At 52.7% G+C, this 17,520-nt stretch overlaps 1 protein-coding gene across 2 annotated transcripts in view; it reads right to left on the reverse strand.

Annotated features, from left to right (window-relative positions):
* CNTN2 (contactin 2) overlaps window positions 1–17,520 on the reverse strand; it is a 35,082-nt gene that overhangs the window by 4,496 nt on the left and 13,066 nt on the right. The window contains exons 3-22 of one of the 2 annotated variants that reach the window (XM_053607326.1): window positions 15,258–15,402; window positions 14,970–15,145; window positions 14,666–14,761; window positions 14,080–14,289; window positions 13,735–13,834; window positions 12,219–12,394; window positions 11,675–11,811; window positions 10,892–11,021; window positions 8,629–8,779; window positions 8,382–8,509; window positions 7,870–8,045; window positions 7,263–7,383; window positions 6,637–6,795; window positions 6,040–6,189; window positions 4,107–4,177; window positions 3,564–3,798; window positions 3,096–3,208; window positions 1,250–1,436; window positions 788–900; window positions 147–315 (exon numbers count right to left, since the gene is read on the reverse strand). In XM_053607326.1, the coding sequence (XP_053463301.1) occupies window positions 147–315; window positions 788–900; window positions 1,250–1,436; window positions 3,096–3,208; window positions 3,564–3,798; window positions 4,107–4,177; window positions 6,040–6,189; window positions 6,637–6,795; window positions 7,263–7,383; window positions 7,870–8,045; window positions 8,382–8,509; window positions 8,629–8,779; window positions 10,892–11,021; window positions 11,675–11,811; window positions 12,219–12,394; window positions 13,735–13,834; window positions 14,080–14,289; window positions 14,666–14,761; window positions 14,970–15,145; window positions 15,258–15,402 (2,943 nt within the window). Of the gene's footprint in view, window positions 1–146; window positions 316–787; window positions 901–1,249; window positions 1,437–3,095; window positions 3,209–3,563; window positions 3,799–4,106; window positions 4,178–6,039; window positions 6,190–6,636; window positions 6,796–7,262; window positions 7,384–7,869; window positions 8,046–8,381; window positions 8,510–8,628; window positions 8,780–10,891; window positions 11,022–11,674; window positions 11,812–12,218; window positions 12,395–13,734; window positions 13,835–14,079; window positions 14,290–14,665; window positions 14,762–14,969; window positions 15,146–15,257; window positions 15,403–17,520 lie in introns of those variants that run through there. The other variant, XM_053607327.1, reaches the window with a different exon arrangement.

The raw sequence follows: 17,520 nt of genomic DNA on the forward strand, positions 1-17,520 counted from the left end.
TAGGACCACTTTGCATTGGTTCCTGTCTGCCTTCCACTTTTCCCCTTGCAGTCTAGTTTGGAGGGCTTGAGTGGGAATGATCTCTTCACCAGGCATCTGGGTGGGCCCTGATTCTCTTAGGGGATAAGGATGGGCAGAGACAGCACCTCCATTTCTCACGATGTGGACTTCTGCCGGGATCCCATCCCCTCCAGGCCCTGTGGTCCGAATCTGTACCAGGGCATGGCCAATGTCTTCAGGGACCGGTATGTCTATCCAGTTCTTGCTGGTGAGGTGAAGTGTGGGAGTCGGGTGCAAGTCATTCTGGTATAGCATCTGTGGGAAGGAGGTTTCTAAGTGGAGTTTTCTTACACCAAGGCTGATCCTTCTGTCTTCCCCAGCTCTAGACACTGGAAGGAGCCCCTATAGTTCTGAGTCCTTGCAGTCCAGCCCCCTCACCCCTCCTGTTGCCCAGTGACCAAGCTCCCTGTTGGTGGAAGGAAAGCTTGCAAGCAGCTAAAATGTTTTTGCAGATTTCTTTGACTAGAAGGACTCCTACACTCCACTCAGTCCATCACTGCTCCTGTAAAACCCACCTTTCCACAGCGATACCATCTGCTTCTGTTTCGATAGTTTGTCACTATAAGTTACCCAAAGAATCATTTTTGTACTTCATGCCACTCACGGTCACAGACCCTTTGCTTATGTCTCACTCAGGTTCCTCTTGCTATAAATTGCAGCCTGTGTTCACTGGAAAGACAGTGGCACTGTTCCTCACCAGGCCTGGAATGGTTGATCCCTTCCTCACCTTATAACCAGTCACTGCAGATTCATTCCGGAGAGCAACCACAGGGTCCCACTTAATGCTAAGACTGGAGCTTGAGAAAGTCCAGGAGATGTTGCCTGGAGGTCGTCGTGGAGCTGCCAGGGAGGGAGAGTCGGGGAGATGTCCGAACATTTCCCTGCCCCCTGCAGCCCTATTCTTTAGCCAGTCCTTTTCTGCACGTCTGCCCATAGCTGTTATGCCCAGAACACTTTGTTACCACTGTCTAAGAAACAAAGCCCATGAAAATCCAAAGGTTGGAGAAGAGAGAGGAATTTCAGAGGCCATGAATTCCACTCACTTATTTCCATTAGGCTTGCTGCCTGGATTCTGTCCAGCCTGGGGCTTATGGGCCACAGCATTTGTCTATACACTGGAGAAAGAGTGAGGCACCCTCCCTCCAACACATACCCTTACCCCCACCCCACCCCAAGCAGACAGACTCACGGGGCTTCATGGTTGTGGCATTGGTGGACGGGCTGGCAGGCCCAGTGCCAGCCCGATTGTAGGCCCTCACGGTCACATGGTACTTGGTATTGGGGTGCAGGCCAGTGACTCGGGCACTAATGTCCAGCCCTGCTGTCCTCACCCGGTCAGCAGCTGCTTCTTTGTCCCCAGCTTTCCAGTAGCGAATCTGAAAGGGGCAGGGGTCCCTGAGGGTCAGCAGTCAAGCCCAGGATCTCAGAGCTGCCACACCCCCCACCCCCAATTCTGTTCCTCTCCTGTTCACCCTGGTCCTTGTGACTCAGTCTCGAGTCTCAGAACCTGGATACTGGATCACTGCACCCAGAGAGAATGGCCACATTGGTGTGAGTCCTGCTGTCTCTCAGCACCCAGTCCAAGGAAGGTGCTTGAGACACAGGCCTCATGAGGGAGCCATTGGGCACAGGCCCAACCTAGGAATGGCCTAGGAACCCACCCTTCTCCCATTAACTCAGGGGCTACTGTGGGAATTCTGCTAAGGGCTACGAAATGCATATTTACACGTGTAAAGCAGCACCCTGGCCCCCAGCAAGCTGCTGATGGCTGCCCAATAAATGCAAAACCATTGTAATGGTAATCATAATAATAAGAAAGCTAAATATTCTTCCAAATCAAGGGCAGAATTTGGAATCATTTCACTGTGGCTTGACTAAGCTATCGTGCTCAAATCTAGAGCTCACTCCACTGGAATGAATTTACAACCAGTAGGCTGGCCTGATGATTCTCCCTCAGGCAGTACCATTTCTTGATTCATTCATTCTCTCTCCCTCTCCCTTTCCTTTCTTTCTTCATTTCTTCCTTCCTTTCTTTCTCTTTCGACAGAGCCTCACTTTCTTGCCCTCAGTAGAGTGCTGTGGCAACCTCAAATTCTCAAGCAATTCTCTTGCCCCAGCCTCCCAAGTAGCTGGGACTACAGGCAGCAGCCACAATTCCTGGCTATTCTTTTAGATATGGGGTCTTGCTCTTGCTCAGTCTGGTCTCGAGCTCCTGAGCTCAGGCAATCCACCCACCTCAGCCTCCCAGAGTGCTAGGATTACACGCATGAGCCACTGCCTCTGGCCTCTTTTTTTGTTTTTTTGAGACAGAATCTCACTCAGTCACCCTGGAGTTGAATGCCCTGGTGTTATAGCTCACAGCAACCTCAAACTCCTGAGCTCAAGACATCTTCTTATCTCAGCCTCCTGAGTAGCTGGCACTACAGGAGTCTACCATGATGCGTGGCTAATTTTTTCTATTTTTAGTAGAGACGGGGTCTCATGCTTGCTCAGGCTGGTCTCGGAACTCCTGAGCTCAAGCAGTCCACCCACCTTGGCCTCCCAGAGTGCTGGGATTTACAGGCATGAGTCACTACACCCCACCTTTTCTCTCTCTCATTCCCTCAGGCTTTTCACCTACTCCACAGGTACCCCATGTGGAGTCATCAGCGGGCTCAGACTTCCCCAGGGACAGGACAATTGTCTGTATGTGGAGGGGCTCATGTGTCCCCTGTGCAGCCGCAGGAGGCCAGGCCAAATGGGCTCTGGCACGAAGCGCAGGCCATGCTGCCTCCCTTGGCCTCCCAGCTTCCAGTGCTGGGCCCACCCAGCCAGGCCTTTCCTGCAAGGCTGTCCCTAGGACTGTCTTCTATAGTGGGCTTCAGCGTGGCTCTTAGTTAGTGAGGTTTGCACCCATGGTGCACAGACTGAGCGCTCAGTTTGAGGGTGAGTGTACAAGTGATTCCAGAGAAATGACTAGTGGGCTGTCAGTTGCCCCCCACCTGGCCTTGAAGTCCCAGCACCCCTTTCTCTCCCAGCCCCAGGTAGGTGCTCACCTCATACCCCAAGAGGATACCATTCATGTCCTGCTGCACAGGCTCCCACGTCACGTTCATTTCTGAGGATGAGACCCCCTTGGCCCAGACCTTGGTGGGGGCCACCCTGGGCTCTGGGGACCAATATAGAAAAGGTTTAACTCCCAGGGCCTCCCTGCGTCCTACAGAGAAGCCCACAATTGGGATTGCCTTTGCTTAGGAGTTTGGGGGATAACCCAGGGCCAGGATGAAAGCCAAGTGGGACCCCCCAAGAGTCCTCAGGGCCCCTTTCTTTCCCCCTCCGGGCCTGAGGGGCGACACGGCCAGCAAGGGCCAGGGTGCGGCTGGTGGCTGAGAACCCAGCCGTCCTTTCCACCTCCTGCTGGGAGTGAAGCTGGGGATGGGAGGATAAGCAGCATTCTCTCCACCCTACACTCCTATGGACAGTGGCTGGGCTGGGGGTGAGTGGCGGCCCAGAGGGCAGCCCACCTTCTTCAGCCGAGTACACAAGTGCAGTGAGGCTCTCAGGCCCATCCCCGCGGCGGTTGTAGCTGCGGATCTTGACCTCGAAGGGTGTGTAAGGCCGGATGGTCTCGTTGCTATAGACGAAGTACTGGGCATCGGCGCCGGGCACCCGGGCGGTCTGCCAGTGAGTGCTGCCCTGCCTGCGGAAGGACAGCAGGTAGCCGAAGCCGTCTCCGTTCTGGTACTCCCGTGCCATGGGCTGGGGGGCAAGAGTGTGGCATGGGCAAGGGGCTGTGGTGCACTTCCCTGCCCAACCTCTGGTCCCACCCAACCTTCACCACAAGGGGAGGCCCCGGACACCTGTGCCTGCAGTGTTTTGATCCACAGTGGATCTGTGTGAGGGGCTGCAGGTGCAGGGTATAATAGAGGCACCTTGAGGTACCAAGAGTAGCAGACTCTTGTCTGCTTTTGAGTCGGAACTGTGCAATGCTCCTTTCTGCTCACTGCTCAAGTGGGAGATGAGTCAGGAAGGGAGGAAGAGGAGGGGTCGTGTCCCTGTCCCCTTACCGTCCAGTTAATGATGAGTTCTCCAGGGGCTCCACCTCCTCCGCTGAGTCCTGAGGGTGCCACAGAGGGGGCTGTTGGGCACCAAGGGACATAGATATGGCTTGTTAATGGGCCACAAGGGAACAAAAGCCCCAAGCCTGTGCTTGTAGATCATACCCCTTCAAATGGGCCCTGGTTTTGTCCTTCAACACTCCTTCTGGGTTTGGGCTCTGGAGATCAAATCCCACCTCTGCCACCTGCTAGCTGTGTTTCCTGAGGCAAGTTACTTAACCTTTCTGAGCGTCTGATGCTCCTCTCTGTGAGGATAATCAAGTTTCTCTCAAAGGCCATAATGAGAATGAAATTAAACAAGAGCGTGGCTGGTATATAGTAGAAATGTTCCCATGTGATCAGCATCGTCCTCACCCCTGTCAGCTTAAACTAAATCACAGAAAACAACTCATTTACTTTAAATTAAGGGGAACAAATAACCCAGAACTGCAATTAATGCAAAAATAAAACAAAACAAAACAAATAAATGAAAAACACAGTTCCAGGGTGTTTTATTACTATTTTTCTTTTTGTGGCAGATTTAATTTCCTAATTGTCTCTAGAATTAAACAAGGCTAATATTAAAACAAGAATCTACTTCATCAGCTCACGCAGTTTGGCAGGGAGTAACTTACTGAGGGTTACAGAGAATCTAGCAAACTGGAGACTTTTCACTTGGTTCTGATGACGGTATCTTAGGGCCTTGTAATTTGCAAGGGGTACTTAACCACAATGGCCATCTGATCTATGAAGTGGGCATTATTATTGTCCTTTTCAGGACAGAACGACTAAGGCCTAGAACACTTAATTGACTTGCCTAAGGCCACACAGAGAACATATGAACTCAGTCTTCTGAGGCCCATCACCTTTCCTTTGCATCACAGCTGTCTTTGTGTTGGTCATCTCCTGGGACATGAGAATAAAGAAGTCCCCTCCCTACGTCACATTTGACTTAGTCTAAAAAGTTCAGGATCGGGCGGCACCTGTGGCTCAGTGAGTAGGGCACCAGCCCCATACACCAAGGGTGGCAGAAGTTCAAAACAAAAAAATAGCCAGGCATTGTGGTGGGTGCCTGTAGTCCCAGCTACTTGGGAAGCTGTGGCAAGAGTCGGCTTGGCATATAGGAGAATATGCTTAAGGGTGACAAGACATCCAGTGTGGCAGGTCTGAGCAGGTGCTGGAGGGAAGGCAGAGTCCTGATTCTACGCTGCATGTACTAGGATCTCAGGGTTTCCAGCCCAGGCCCTGCAAATGGCTCAGAGGGTGGGCAGGAGCCTTTCAGCAGATGCTGACTGGGACCTGCACCTTGCCCCTCTCTCAAGGTCTCCCTTCTCCCTTTCTTCCCTACTCAGGTTCTGACAAACATGCCTTTCACTGAGGACATAGGCTCAGTGGGCTGATTATTAATTTCTCCTACTCCCAAAGAAACCATCTAAAGAAGAGCTTGGAAATGCTGCTTACCTGGCCCCTGCACAAAGCACACTCACACACATGCACACACATACACATCTTCCACGTCAACTGATTTCTGCAGCTCATGTACTTTCAGGAGGACATCTGCCTTACAGTCCTAGGTAGGGGCAAGTCCAAGCTCTGTCAGTGTCATCTTTCCCTTCTCCAAACTGTGTTTTTTTCCATTTTTAAAAATTAAAAGAATTATAAAATCACATGCAGTTGTAAGGCTGCCCAGTTTTTAAATGAGGAGTTTGGATTAGATAGTTTCTCCATGCAGTGGCCCTGGGCCCAGCTTGGTGTTCCTTTCCAGTCTGTTTTGTTAGAGAGTTGAAGCTTGGCATGAAGGGTTGAAACACAGCATAACTGCAGCTGGTCTGGGAGGGTTTCTATAACAGGCCCAGGGTCTCTGCTCTGACAATAGTTTCTTTGGGGCACCCAGGTCTCTGACCTGCCTCCTTGGTCCGGATCTTGCTGGAGGGCCCACTGGGCTCGCCAGTGCCCAGGATGTTGCTGGCTAAGACCCGGAACTCATAGTCCATCCAGGGCGTAAGGCCCAGCACCTGGGCAGTCTCAGCGTTGCCCTCAATGTTTGCAGGATCTGCAACCAGGGAGTCAGTGTTTCAGCATTTGTTTGTTCATCCTGATGTAAAGGGCAGGCCCTGGCCCTGAATCCCACTTTGTATCCAGCCCTCATGTGGTACCTGCTATATTCTGAGCACTCAGTACCTCTTTCAGAAATGATTGAAAAACGAGTCAACTTCCCTGTGTTGCTGCCTGTACTAATGCTCTGTGTACCCCTACAGCCCCACAGATGTTTTAATTGCTCCAGCAATAATCCTACCAACTTTTCCTGCTCATCCAGCTCTCTCCTACTCTCTGTGTGACTATCTCCCCACCTGCCTAGGTGCTCCCTGCTGGCAGAGGGCAAAGCTTGTCCTTCTTTGAAGCTCCAAGCTCAGCCCTGGCCCTCAAACCCCAGCCCCTAAACCCCCGACCCTCCAGCCAGGCCTTATCAGCAGTGACCCAGGCGGGGCCTCACACTTACTGGTCCGAACCTGCTTCCACTTCCCTGCAGGTGGAGTGCGAGCTTGCAGGGTGTACTTGGCAATGGGGCTGTGGTTGTCAAAGCCACGGCTCCAGCTCAGTTGGATAGTGGTGTCACCGATGTCTCTCACCACCACACCTCCTGGGGGACCTGGCGGACCTGCACCAGGAGAAACGAGCACAGGGGGTCAGAACCAGGCCAACCTTCTCTAGGCCAGGCTTGGGCCGGTCCAATACCAAGACAGGGCAGCAGAGGGCACCACACACACCACGGGAGGGAGAGTGAGGCACGTGGAAGGCACGGTTGTGTGTAGGAGGCACCTGTCCCCAGGTTGTGGGGCTACCAGGGGCCCTTGCACAGAGGGGTGTATAGATTTCCCAGTGCTAGGCTTTGAACACTTCTGGGCTCATCATGTGTTTAGGAGTGAAGTTTTTCAGAGTTTAGCTTTGGAAGAAAAATATTCTACTCATTTAGGACTCATGAAGAACCACAGGGTACGTCCAGCTTGGTGGAATTTTGTCAGAAACCCTTCCCATGGCTTTCAGGGAGAAGAGGGGAGGTTGAGAGAGCAGGTCAGATAGCCTCCACGGGGGTCAGGTGGGGGTAGAGGTGGGAAATCCTCGCACCTCGGACTAGGACCGTGGCTTCCTTGGATGCGCTGTCCACCACCGTCTGGGCCATGCAGGTGTACTTCCCACCGTGGCGCAGCTGGGCATTCAGGATGCTCAGATCCCCTACAGTCTCCTTCTGCACACAGGGGACAGCAGGTAAACAGGTCAGCAGAAGCAGCCCTGGCTGGGGCCACGGGCCACGAGGCAGAGTTTGGGCACCCTACTCTGTGACATCCATGCACCCCTCTGCAGCTCACTTCTCCTGTTTATTCAATGGGAGAGATCAGCTACTCCCTACCCAGTATCACTGGGGACTAAACAACACAGAAGACAGTCAATGGTAGTCCAGGTTAACAATTCCATTTGTGCTGGGGGGCAGGCTGACAAGAACAGGAGCGGGAGTGATTCTTTTTGGTGCCCAGAGCTCCAGGTTTGTCTCTATCCCTCTCCTAAATGCATGGTTCCCGGGTGGTATTCAGGAAGCAGGGTTATTAATCCAAGGATGAGCTTGCTGTGCATAGGCCTGAGGGAGTAAGGACAGGTTGTGGAATGGTGATGGCTAAGGACATCTGTCTATCTGGAAGGAGGGAACAGCCATGGGCTCTCTGGCCTCAGGTCTCACCACATTAGCCCTCTGGTAGTGCCCCCCAGGCTTATCAAAGTCGATGGGGAAGTCATCCAGGGTCCAGGTGAAGGTGAGGTCCATGGTGGGGTCATGGGAGGCATGACACTGTAAGGTCAGGTTGTCACCCAAGTTAATGTCAGCACTCGAGGGGGCTAGGGTGATCTTGGTTGCATCTGCCAAGAAAAACAAGGCCCCTGGGTGGATGGGGGAAGAAGTAGGCCCAGACAGGGCTGGTAGGGCAGGGTGAGAGGCTCTGTCTTAAGCCCAGGAAAGAGAAGAGGTGGTATGACCAACACATGTCTTGACCCCCAGCACCCCAGGAATGTGTGACAGCAGAGACCATGACTGGACTCTAGATGGTAGCCAGCGGGTGGTCCCAAGTGATATTGCATCCTGGGGTAGCCATGACACCAAACTTAGGAGCAATTTGGAGACTTGGGAGCAGGATGGTGGGGAGGATGCCATCCTGAGCAGCGGGGCCACTGATCTCACCAAACCACAGCCCTCACCGCGCACAGACAGGATCCCAGTGCTGTTGGCTTTGCCCATGAAGTTCTCTGCAAAGCAGGTGTATTTGCCTTCATCTGACCGACTGATGTTTCTTATGATCAACGTGCCATCTGGAGTTACAGTCACTCTGTAGCAAGGACAAAGCAGATCTGGCCAACTCCAGGACACACTGTAGTCACAGGAAGGAGACTAGCCTCCAAGGACGAGAAGGAGCAGCAACTGCCCAGGGTGGGGTACGGGTGCTACCTGCTACTGTTGACCAAAATCTCAGTGCCTTTGCTCCAGAGCACCACGGCCTTCGGAGCGGCCCGGGGCTGACAGGGGATAATGACCTCTCCACCACGGGCTGCAGGGATCAGCCGCCTCACAGGACTCAGCCTGAAGTCAGGGGCAAGTGCTGGAAGGAAAGGGAAGAGCCAAATCTAGTCACCCATGGAATCACAACATCCTCCATCACCCTCAATTAAGATGTCACCTGGTCGGGCGGCACCTATGGCTCAGTCGGTAAGGCGCCGGCCCCATGTACCGAGGGTGGTGGGTTCAAACCCGGCCCTGGCCAAACTGCAACCAAAAAATAGCCGGGCGTTGTGGCGGGCGCCTGTAGTCCCAGCTACTCTGGAGGCTGAGGCAAGAGAATCTCTTGGGCCCAGGAGTTGGAGGTTGCTGTGAGCTGTGTGAGGCCACGGCACTCTACCGAGGGCCATAAAGTGAGACTCTGTCTCTACAAATAAAAAAAAAAAATAAAAAAAAAAAAGATGTTACCTGGTCTATTCTCTAAGGCCAACCCATGAGTACAGAACACATCCAGAATTCATCCCCTTCTCACCCCGCTGCTGTAGCTCTGGCTTAAGCCAAACCTCCTGCCTGGACTATCGACAGGCCCCAGTTGGTCTTGTTTCTGTACTTCCCTCCTACGATCTCTTCTCCACCCAGCAGCTGGGAACGTCTTTTTAAAGACTCATTATTCTCCACCCACCTGGCCACTTTTTTGTCCTTTGAAATTACGAAGTCTTTTCCTGCCTCCAGCCCTTTGCTCTTGCTGTAAATTTTGCCTGCGGTTCCTCCAGATCTTCACGTGGCTGGTTCTTTCTTAACACTCACATCCCAAACGTGACTTCCTCAGAGAGATCTTCTCCAGCCACTCCATCTAACTGGTTCACCTCATCCCATCCCTCCCCTGGATTTTCTTTTCTTTATTTCTATTTTTTTAATTGAGACAGAGTCTCACTTAGTCTCAGTAGAGTGCTATGGCATCATAGCTCACAACAACCGCAAACTCTTAGGCTCAAGTGATTCTATTGCCTCAGCCTCCCGAGTACTTAGGACTACAGGGACCCACCACAACAGCCAGCTATTTTGTTATAGTTGTCATTGTTTTTTTTTTTTTTTTTTGTAGAGACAGAGTCTCACTGTACCGCCCTTGGGTAGAGTGCCGTGGCGTCACACGGCTCACAGCAACCTCCAACTCCTGGGCTTAAGCGATTCTCTTGCCTCAGCCTCCCGAGCACCTGGGACCACAGGCGCCCGCCACAACGCCTGGCTATTTTTTTGTTGCAGTTTGGCCGGGGCTGGGTCTGAACCCGCCACCCTCGGCATATGGGGCCGGTGCCCTACTCACTGAGCCACAGGCGCTGCCCTATAGTTGTCATTGTTGTTTGACAGGCCCGGGATGGGTTTGAACCTGCCAGCTCCAGGGTATGTGGCTGGTGCCCTAACCACTGAGCTACAGGCGCCGAGCCTGGATTTTCTTGATACTGTATTTTTTTTATGGCTATCTAAAATTATTTAATTACTTGATTGTGTTTTCTTTTTCCCCATCCCTCTACTGGATTGTAAACAACTGGAAGTCAGAGACCTGATCTTCTATGTTCATTCCTAAGGAGCTGTTGAGTAAGTATTGGTTGAATGAATGAATAGGTCTTGGTCAAGGCTCGCTACAACTCGAAGAGGTAGGTATCACTGCATCCACTTGGATGAGGAAACCGAGGAGCAGTGAGCATTAACTGACATTTAGGGGGCACCTGTTATATGAGGGGCAGGCCTTTCTCCTACTTCCATCTCCTTTGCTCCTCACAATAGTTCAGGAGGGCAGGACTGTTATTGCTCATATTTTATAAATCAAGAAAGTGAGATACAGAAACAACGTAACTTGCTAAAGCTGACAAAGCTGAATGGGCTGGGCTGAACATAGATCTCTGACTGATTTGGTTTTCACTGACTTTTGTCCCTTTTTCACCGCAGCAAGCATTTATTTTTTTGTGCCACACATGGAACAAATCAGAGACCCTGTCCTCGAGGAGGTCTCAAGCTAGTGTTTCACCTCCTTTCTTACATCTCTGGGTTCTCCTGCTCAGAAGCCACTAGAACACCAAGGAAAACTGCGTGTGTGTGTGTGTGTGTGTGTGTGTGTGTGTGTGTGTGTGTGTGTTTAGCAATGCTTAAATTCAGAACTCCTAAAGCTCCCCTGAGGTGTTCTCAGAGACATACCCTGCCTCCCTGTGCCCTTTACCTTGCACGGCCAGCTCGGCACTGGCGTAGATGGTGCCATGCTTGTTCTCTGCCACACACTGGTACATGCCTGAGTCCTCCAGGCTCAGCTTGGAGAACCGCAGGTCTCCGGCCAACACCTCCACCCGGTTCTGTGCAGAAGAGCCAGGCCCAGGGCAGGGTGGGGGATCAGGACCACAGAGGCCCAGGGAGGAGAGGCTGGCAGGGGTGGGCATTGTGGAGACTCTAGGCCAGGCATCCTCAAACTTTTTAAACAGGGGGCCAATTCACTGTCCCTCAGATCGTTGGAGGGCCGGACTATAGTTTTTTAAAAAAAGCTATGAACAAAATCCTGTGCACACTGCACCTATCTTATTTTGAAGTAAAAAACAAATCGGGAACAAATACAATTCACACTGCTTCATGTGGCCCGCGGGCTGCAGTTTGAGGACACCTGCTCTAGGCTGATGGCCCCTCAAAGATGCAAACTCATTTGTCCAGTCCCATCTGAGGGCCACCTGACATCTCAGGACTCAGAGATTACGCAGGCCTCTCTGAAGCTAGAGCATGAGCCACTCAGGACCACATAGTTTTTTCTGTGGCTGAATTGCGCCAGGACTCAGGTCTTTGGGCTCTTATCAGGTTGGCCAATCTCTGGGATCGCAGGAAGCTCCTAGGACCACACACTATGACATTCAACAGCTACCAGAGGGGCTACCAGTGGTGTAGGGGAGGCTTTGGGGGATAAAGGCCAGGTGAGCAGAGGGTGGTGGTGATGTGTGAGAGGAAATCCCATGTCTCCTACCTGGGAGGCCAGAGGCTCTCCGTTCCGCAGCCAACGCACAGCGGGCCGGGGCTTGCCAGCAGCTGCGCAGCCCCAGTGGAGGTTGGAGCCTATGTCAGCCTCAGTGTCAGAAATCACCTTGAGCCATTCGGGCTGAGCTGTGGCGAGCAAGAGAAAGAAAACCTGTGAACCAGGAGGGGCTCCCGCTCATTAAATAGAGGGGGAAATCAAGGCTGCAGTACCTACTCTGGGCAGCAGAGGGCACCACCAGCATTCCGTAACGGAGAGGACCCGGGGAGGAAATGAGGAAGGAGGCGCCACATATCTGGCATTCTGCGGTTGTGCCAGGGACCGTCTTAGTGACTTAAATCATATAAAGGCTTCCATGTGCTGTCTGCACCCATGACTGACGCTGGGAGCTGGCACGACCCGCCTCTCTTCCCATAGCCGGTGCAGCCCTGGGGCAGAAGGGCTCAAGCAAGGGAACTCCCAGCCTCTTCCCTGACTTTTAGGACTGTTTCCTCAGGGACTGGTGAGGTGGGGGCAGAGGGTATCCACTCTGTACCCTGCACGATGACGCGGCCCTGGACGGTGTCTCGGCCCTTGGAGTTCTCCGCCTCACATTCATAGGTGCCCTCATCCTCAAAGCTGATGTTGGGGATCTGCAGGGTGGGCTCAGCTGTGGCCCACTGAGGAGACAAGGAACCATCCACTTTGCGCCACTTGATCCGGGGGACAGGGCTGGCAGGGGAGACAAAGCCAAGGGGCTGGGCTGGGCTGGCATGCTCCTGTGCCTGCAGCTCCTGGCACGCCGACTCCCAGCCCTTCCTGAGAAGCTGGCAGGTAGGTTTGGGGATGGGGGGCAGGGGGACCCTGGGGCTGGGAAGGAACAGAGGGAGAGGAGCCTGTTGGCCTATTCTCATGCTTTATCTCCAGGAGGGCTTGGAGCACAAGCTAGAAAGGGAACAGAGGCAGAGTTCCTCCAGCCCTCTCCCCTCCAATAAATAGTTGTGACACCATTGAGGGTGGTCTTCTGTGCAACCTGTGTCCTGAAGCCGCCTGCCCCTCCCCCTGCACTGGTCACCGTGTCTCTGGGTCTGCCTTCCTCTGCAGTAGCCTGTGACTTGGGTTCCCTTTTCCATTCTCTCAGCAGGGCCTTGCCTCTACTTTTCAAAGGTTATTAGGAACCTGTGTACTAAAATGCACTGAGGTTATCAGGACCAAATGATCTAAAGCAGCCGTTCTCAACCTGTGGGTTGTGATCCCTTTGTAACAATGAAAATGGGGCATTAGGAAGGTTGAGAACCATCCATCAGGAAGGTTGAGAACAGTAACCACGAAAGGGTTACTGTTGCCCTTCTGTGTGCTTTGCAGATGGATTTTCTGGAAGTGATAATGTTCCACAAAGTAAAGGCCATACAGGTGACCTCAGGAGATGTTTGAAGGGAGGCAGGGATCAAAGTACAAATCACATGCTTTCATTCATTCTACGAACATTTATTGAGCACCTGCTATTTGCTTAGCTCTGTTCCAGTGACTCCTTTTTCTGGGAGAGAAAGGAAGATAATGGTTTCTGTTGTAATTCTTAAATAGATAACTGTTAATGTTCATAAAACCCTCACTAAAAACCAGGCACTGTTCTAAGCCCTTCACCTATATTAACTCATTAATTCTCATAACAACCATGAGAGGTAGGTACTGTTATTATCACCATTTATAAATAAAGAAAGTGAGGCACAGAGAAGGTTAGGTAGACTACCCAAGGTTGCCCAGCCAGCGAGTGGCAACGCTGGGATTTGGAGGCAGGCTGGGTTGGAGTCCACACACTGTGCTGCCTGCCTCCAGCCTGGGTGTTACTCACACTGTCCCACGCATTGCTGGGAGGATCAAGTGATCTAATATTGGAAGTCCTCTGTTGTGTGGGATGCCTCACCTGGAGAGTTAGTGCTGAGTGAGTGTGTCTGTGCAGCACCTTGGGGGGACATCAGGTGACTAAGCACTGACACTGCCTGCCCTCAGCCTGGGGTCATCTGTGTCCCAAGGGGCTCTGAGAGTCTGTGCCTCCCTCTTCCACCACTCACTTCCCAAAGGCAAAGCATTCCAGTGTGACCTGCTGCCCCACCAGCGCATAGGTCTCTGCTGGGAACCGGGCCTTGATGCTGGGTGCAAAGAGCCGGGTATCTGGGGAGAAAGAGGTTTTGCAAATCAAAGGCAAATAACTCCAAGTCAGGTGCTGCTATGCTTGGGATCTCTCAGAAGACTCTCACTTTGGGGCTTGGGTCAAGAGTCGTAGGGAGGCCTTGCAGCAGGAGGACCCAGGGGTCCAGGCCATGAACCCTGTGCCCTGCAAGCTGATCTTCACAATCTTCCCAATGCTAGGTGACCCTTCCAGCTCCTCCTCCCCACCACGCCCAGCTAATCCTGACCTTCAGCAGCCAGGTTGAGCTGAGCAAACTTGCTGAAGACACTCTTAGTGGAGAAGTCCATGTGGCTGGTGGCCAAGCAGGAGTAGTTGCCCAGGTCCGAGGCATTGGTCCGGGCAATGTACAGGTTCCCTGTGGTCTGGGACACGAAGTGACGCCCATCCGTCGGGATAAAGTTAGGGAACTCGTTGAGGAGCCAGCGGTAGGACAAGCCTAGGATGTGGGGAGTTTTAGGAAACCAGGGGGTGCTGGGCTAACAGGATGACTCCAGGTGGGAGCCCAGCACACTGGTGGGAACTGCAGACCCTGACTCAAGAGCCCCCTGTGCTCTGAGGCAGGGCTGAAGGCCTAGAGGGAAGACATGACTTTGTCTCTGCCCTCAGGGACCTTTTAATCTGAAGGGGGAGGCAGGGCACAGAACTAGAAAATGACAGACCCATGAAAGAAACACAGATTGTTTCAAGTTGGAGCCCCAGGGACTGGTGCCTCTAAGGGTCACTCACCACCTTCTATTCCATCCTTCCTCTGCTAAGTATCTAGAAGCTTTCCTGAGCCCTCTGCCTGACCCTGGCCCAGGGTCCCAACTCACCTGGGTAGTGGGCAGGTGGGTTACAGGGCAGCATCACCCCCCAGCCTGCGTGGGTTTTCACTGGATCCCTCTCCTCCTTGGAGAATTCCTGTAGAACTAGAAGTGGAGACCAGGGGGGCTCAGGCACTGTCCTGACCTGGGAGCCCCTCCCCAACTAATCCTTCTCTGGGAAACAGCAGTTCACCAGGGCAGGTCATGTGAGGTCAGGAGAGCCTGGAGTGGAGGTGTCACCTGTCTTTTCTGGGTATGTTCTTCTAGTCCCCCTTCCCCTCCCCCTGAGTGTCTTGGCCCCTTCGGGTCTCACAGCCAAAGCGGAGAATGGCCTCCCTGCTGACAACAGTGCCCACTGGGTTGGAGGCCAGGCACTGGTAGACACCGGCATCCTGTGTCTTGGTGGGGTTCATGATGACCAGGTTACCCCCCACCAGCTGGTGACGGGAACCTGGCTCCAGCTTCATCTCAGTGCCATTCATTTTCCACCTGTGGCAGGAGACAGAGGAGCAGAACCTCTGAGTCCCACTGGGGCCAGGGCTGATGTGAGGAGGGACTCCACAGCTGCCCACGGCCCCCAGACCCGCCGCAGGGGCCTCACCGGTATGTCGCTGGAGGGCTGGCCCGGGCACGGCATGCCAGCAACACCTGCTCCTCTGTGGACTCCTCTGGGAACAACAGACTTAGGGGCTGGTCTTCAAAGACAGGCCCAAAGGTGCTCGGGGATCCTTGTACTGAACTCCAGGCTGCAGAAGAGGGATACCAGTAAAGCCCTTAGGAGCTGGGGCCTGCAGGAGCCTCGCCTCCTAGGCCTCACTGTCCAGTACAACTTTCTGTGGGATGGGAATGCCCACTTTCTGCAATGTTCAGTACAGTAGCCACTAGCCACATGTGAAAGACAGCTAGAGTGGCTGAGGAACCATGCTTTACATTATTTTAATTAATTTAAATTTGGATTTAAATAAGCTGGATAGGTCCTATCTGGTCATGTTAGTCTAGTTGACACCCATACTGATCACCCCCTATATACCCAGTCCTGGGTTAGAGACTGGCTTGCACAAATGATTCAGACACAGTCCCTTTTCTTCAAGGATCTTGGATTCCCAGAAGAGGACAGAAAACTGACAGTGCAAGGTGGCAAATGGCATAGTAGTAGTGGTTTATGTTCAAGATGCTGGGGCCCTCAGAATGGAAGCTGTTGCCACTGCCCCAGGCTCTCAGGTGGGCCTCAGAAAAGAAATGATCTGCAGGGTGGGAGATGCCAAAAAAGACACAGGCTGAAACTAATTTATGGCTTTCACATGAAAGCTATAACTCAGTTACAACCTAAGAATAGGGGGAAGGGGGAAAGGGAGAGGAGGGAGGGGGATTGGTGGGATTACACCTGCGGTGCATCTTACAAGGGTACATGTGAAACTTAGTAAATGTGGAATGTAAATGTCTTAGCACAATAACTAAGAAAATGCCAGGAAGGCTATGTTAACCAGTGTGATGAAAATGTGTCAAATGGTCTATGAAAACAGTGTATGGTGCCCCATGATCACATTAATGTACACAGCTATGATTTAATAAAAAAAAAAAAAAAAAGACACAGGCTAACAAGGTCCAGAGAGGATGTGTGTCCCTGGAGTCAGTGTGGCTCAACAAAAAGAACCCAGGCCTGGTGACCAGGCTGGGCCTCCTACAAGCTGTTGACCTTCTGAACCTCAGTATCTTTTTTTTTTTTTAGACAGAGTCTTACTCTGTTGCCCAGGCTAGAGTGCCATGGCATCAGCCTAACTCACAGCAACCTCAACTCCTGGGTTCAAGCGATCTTCCTCCCTCAGCCTCCTGAGTAGCTGGGGCTACAAGGGCTTAGCACAATGCTCGGCTAATTTTTTCTATTTTTAGTAGAGATGGGGTCTTGTGCTTGCTCAGGCTGATCTTGAACTCCTGAGCTCAAGCAATCTTCCTGCCTCAGCCTGCCAGAGTGCTAGGATTACAGGAGTGAGTCACTGAGCTCGGCCTGAGCCTCAATGTCTTCATCGGTGAAGTGGAAAGAAGACAAATTCACCTCCCAGGTAAGGATTCAGCCAGGAAAACACTGGAAAGGTCATGGGTACAGGGGGTAGCTCCGCGAATATCTGCTGGACCCAAGTGTGGGCTGGGAGGGGACTGGCAGGAGAGGGCAGATCATACAGTGGGCAGGCTGCTCTGGTGGCAGTTTTATAAAATCCCAGAAATGCCCAGAAAGGGGAGTGACTTGCCCACAGGCACATGGAAAGTCTGCGGCATAGTCTAGACCTGGATTTGCTGAACAAATGGCCGTCACACACGCAGATGGAGCTTCCCTGCCCAGCCTTGTCCTGGGTAGATGTCTCTCTCCGTGACTGTTGTTCTGCCTCACCAGGGCAGTGGCAGGGGACACAAAGGTGTAGGTGGCTGGTGCTTCACACCTGCCTTTCTTTCGTTTTTTTTTTTTTGAGACACAGTCTCACTTTCTTGTCCCCAGTAGAGTGCCATGGCATCACAGCTCACAGCAACCTCAAAGTCTTGGGCTTAAGCAATTCTCTTGCCTCAGCCTCCCAAGTAGCTGGGACTACAGGCGCCTGCCGCAACACCCGGCTGTTTTTTTGTTGCAGTTCTCATTGTTTAGCTGGCCCAGGCTGGGTTCCAACCATCCAGCTTGGGTGTATATGGCCGGCGCCCTACCCACTGAGCTGTGGGCGCCACCACACACCTGCCTTTCTGCAGGGCTGGGGTGGGCTATGTCTGCAAACTGGTGGGGATAGTCCGCTTTGCCTCTGAGGCCTCAGGCGGGAGCCAGGCCACCCCTAATTGGCTCCTACCTGTCAATGCAGCTGATTTCAGGCCCTCATTGGTGG

This window comes from Nycticebus coucang, chromosome 10 (genome assembly GCF_027406575.1).
Source record: "Nycticebus coucang isolate mNycCou1 chromosome 10, mNycCou1.pri, whole genome shotgun sequence".
Taxonomy (NCBI): domain Eukaryota; kingdom Metazoa; phylum Chordata; class Mammalia; order Primates; family Lorisidae; genus Nycticebus; species Nycticebus coucang.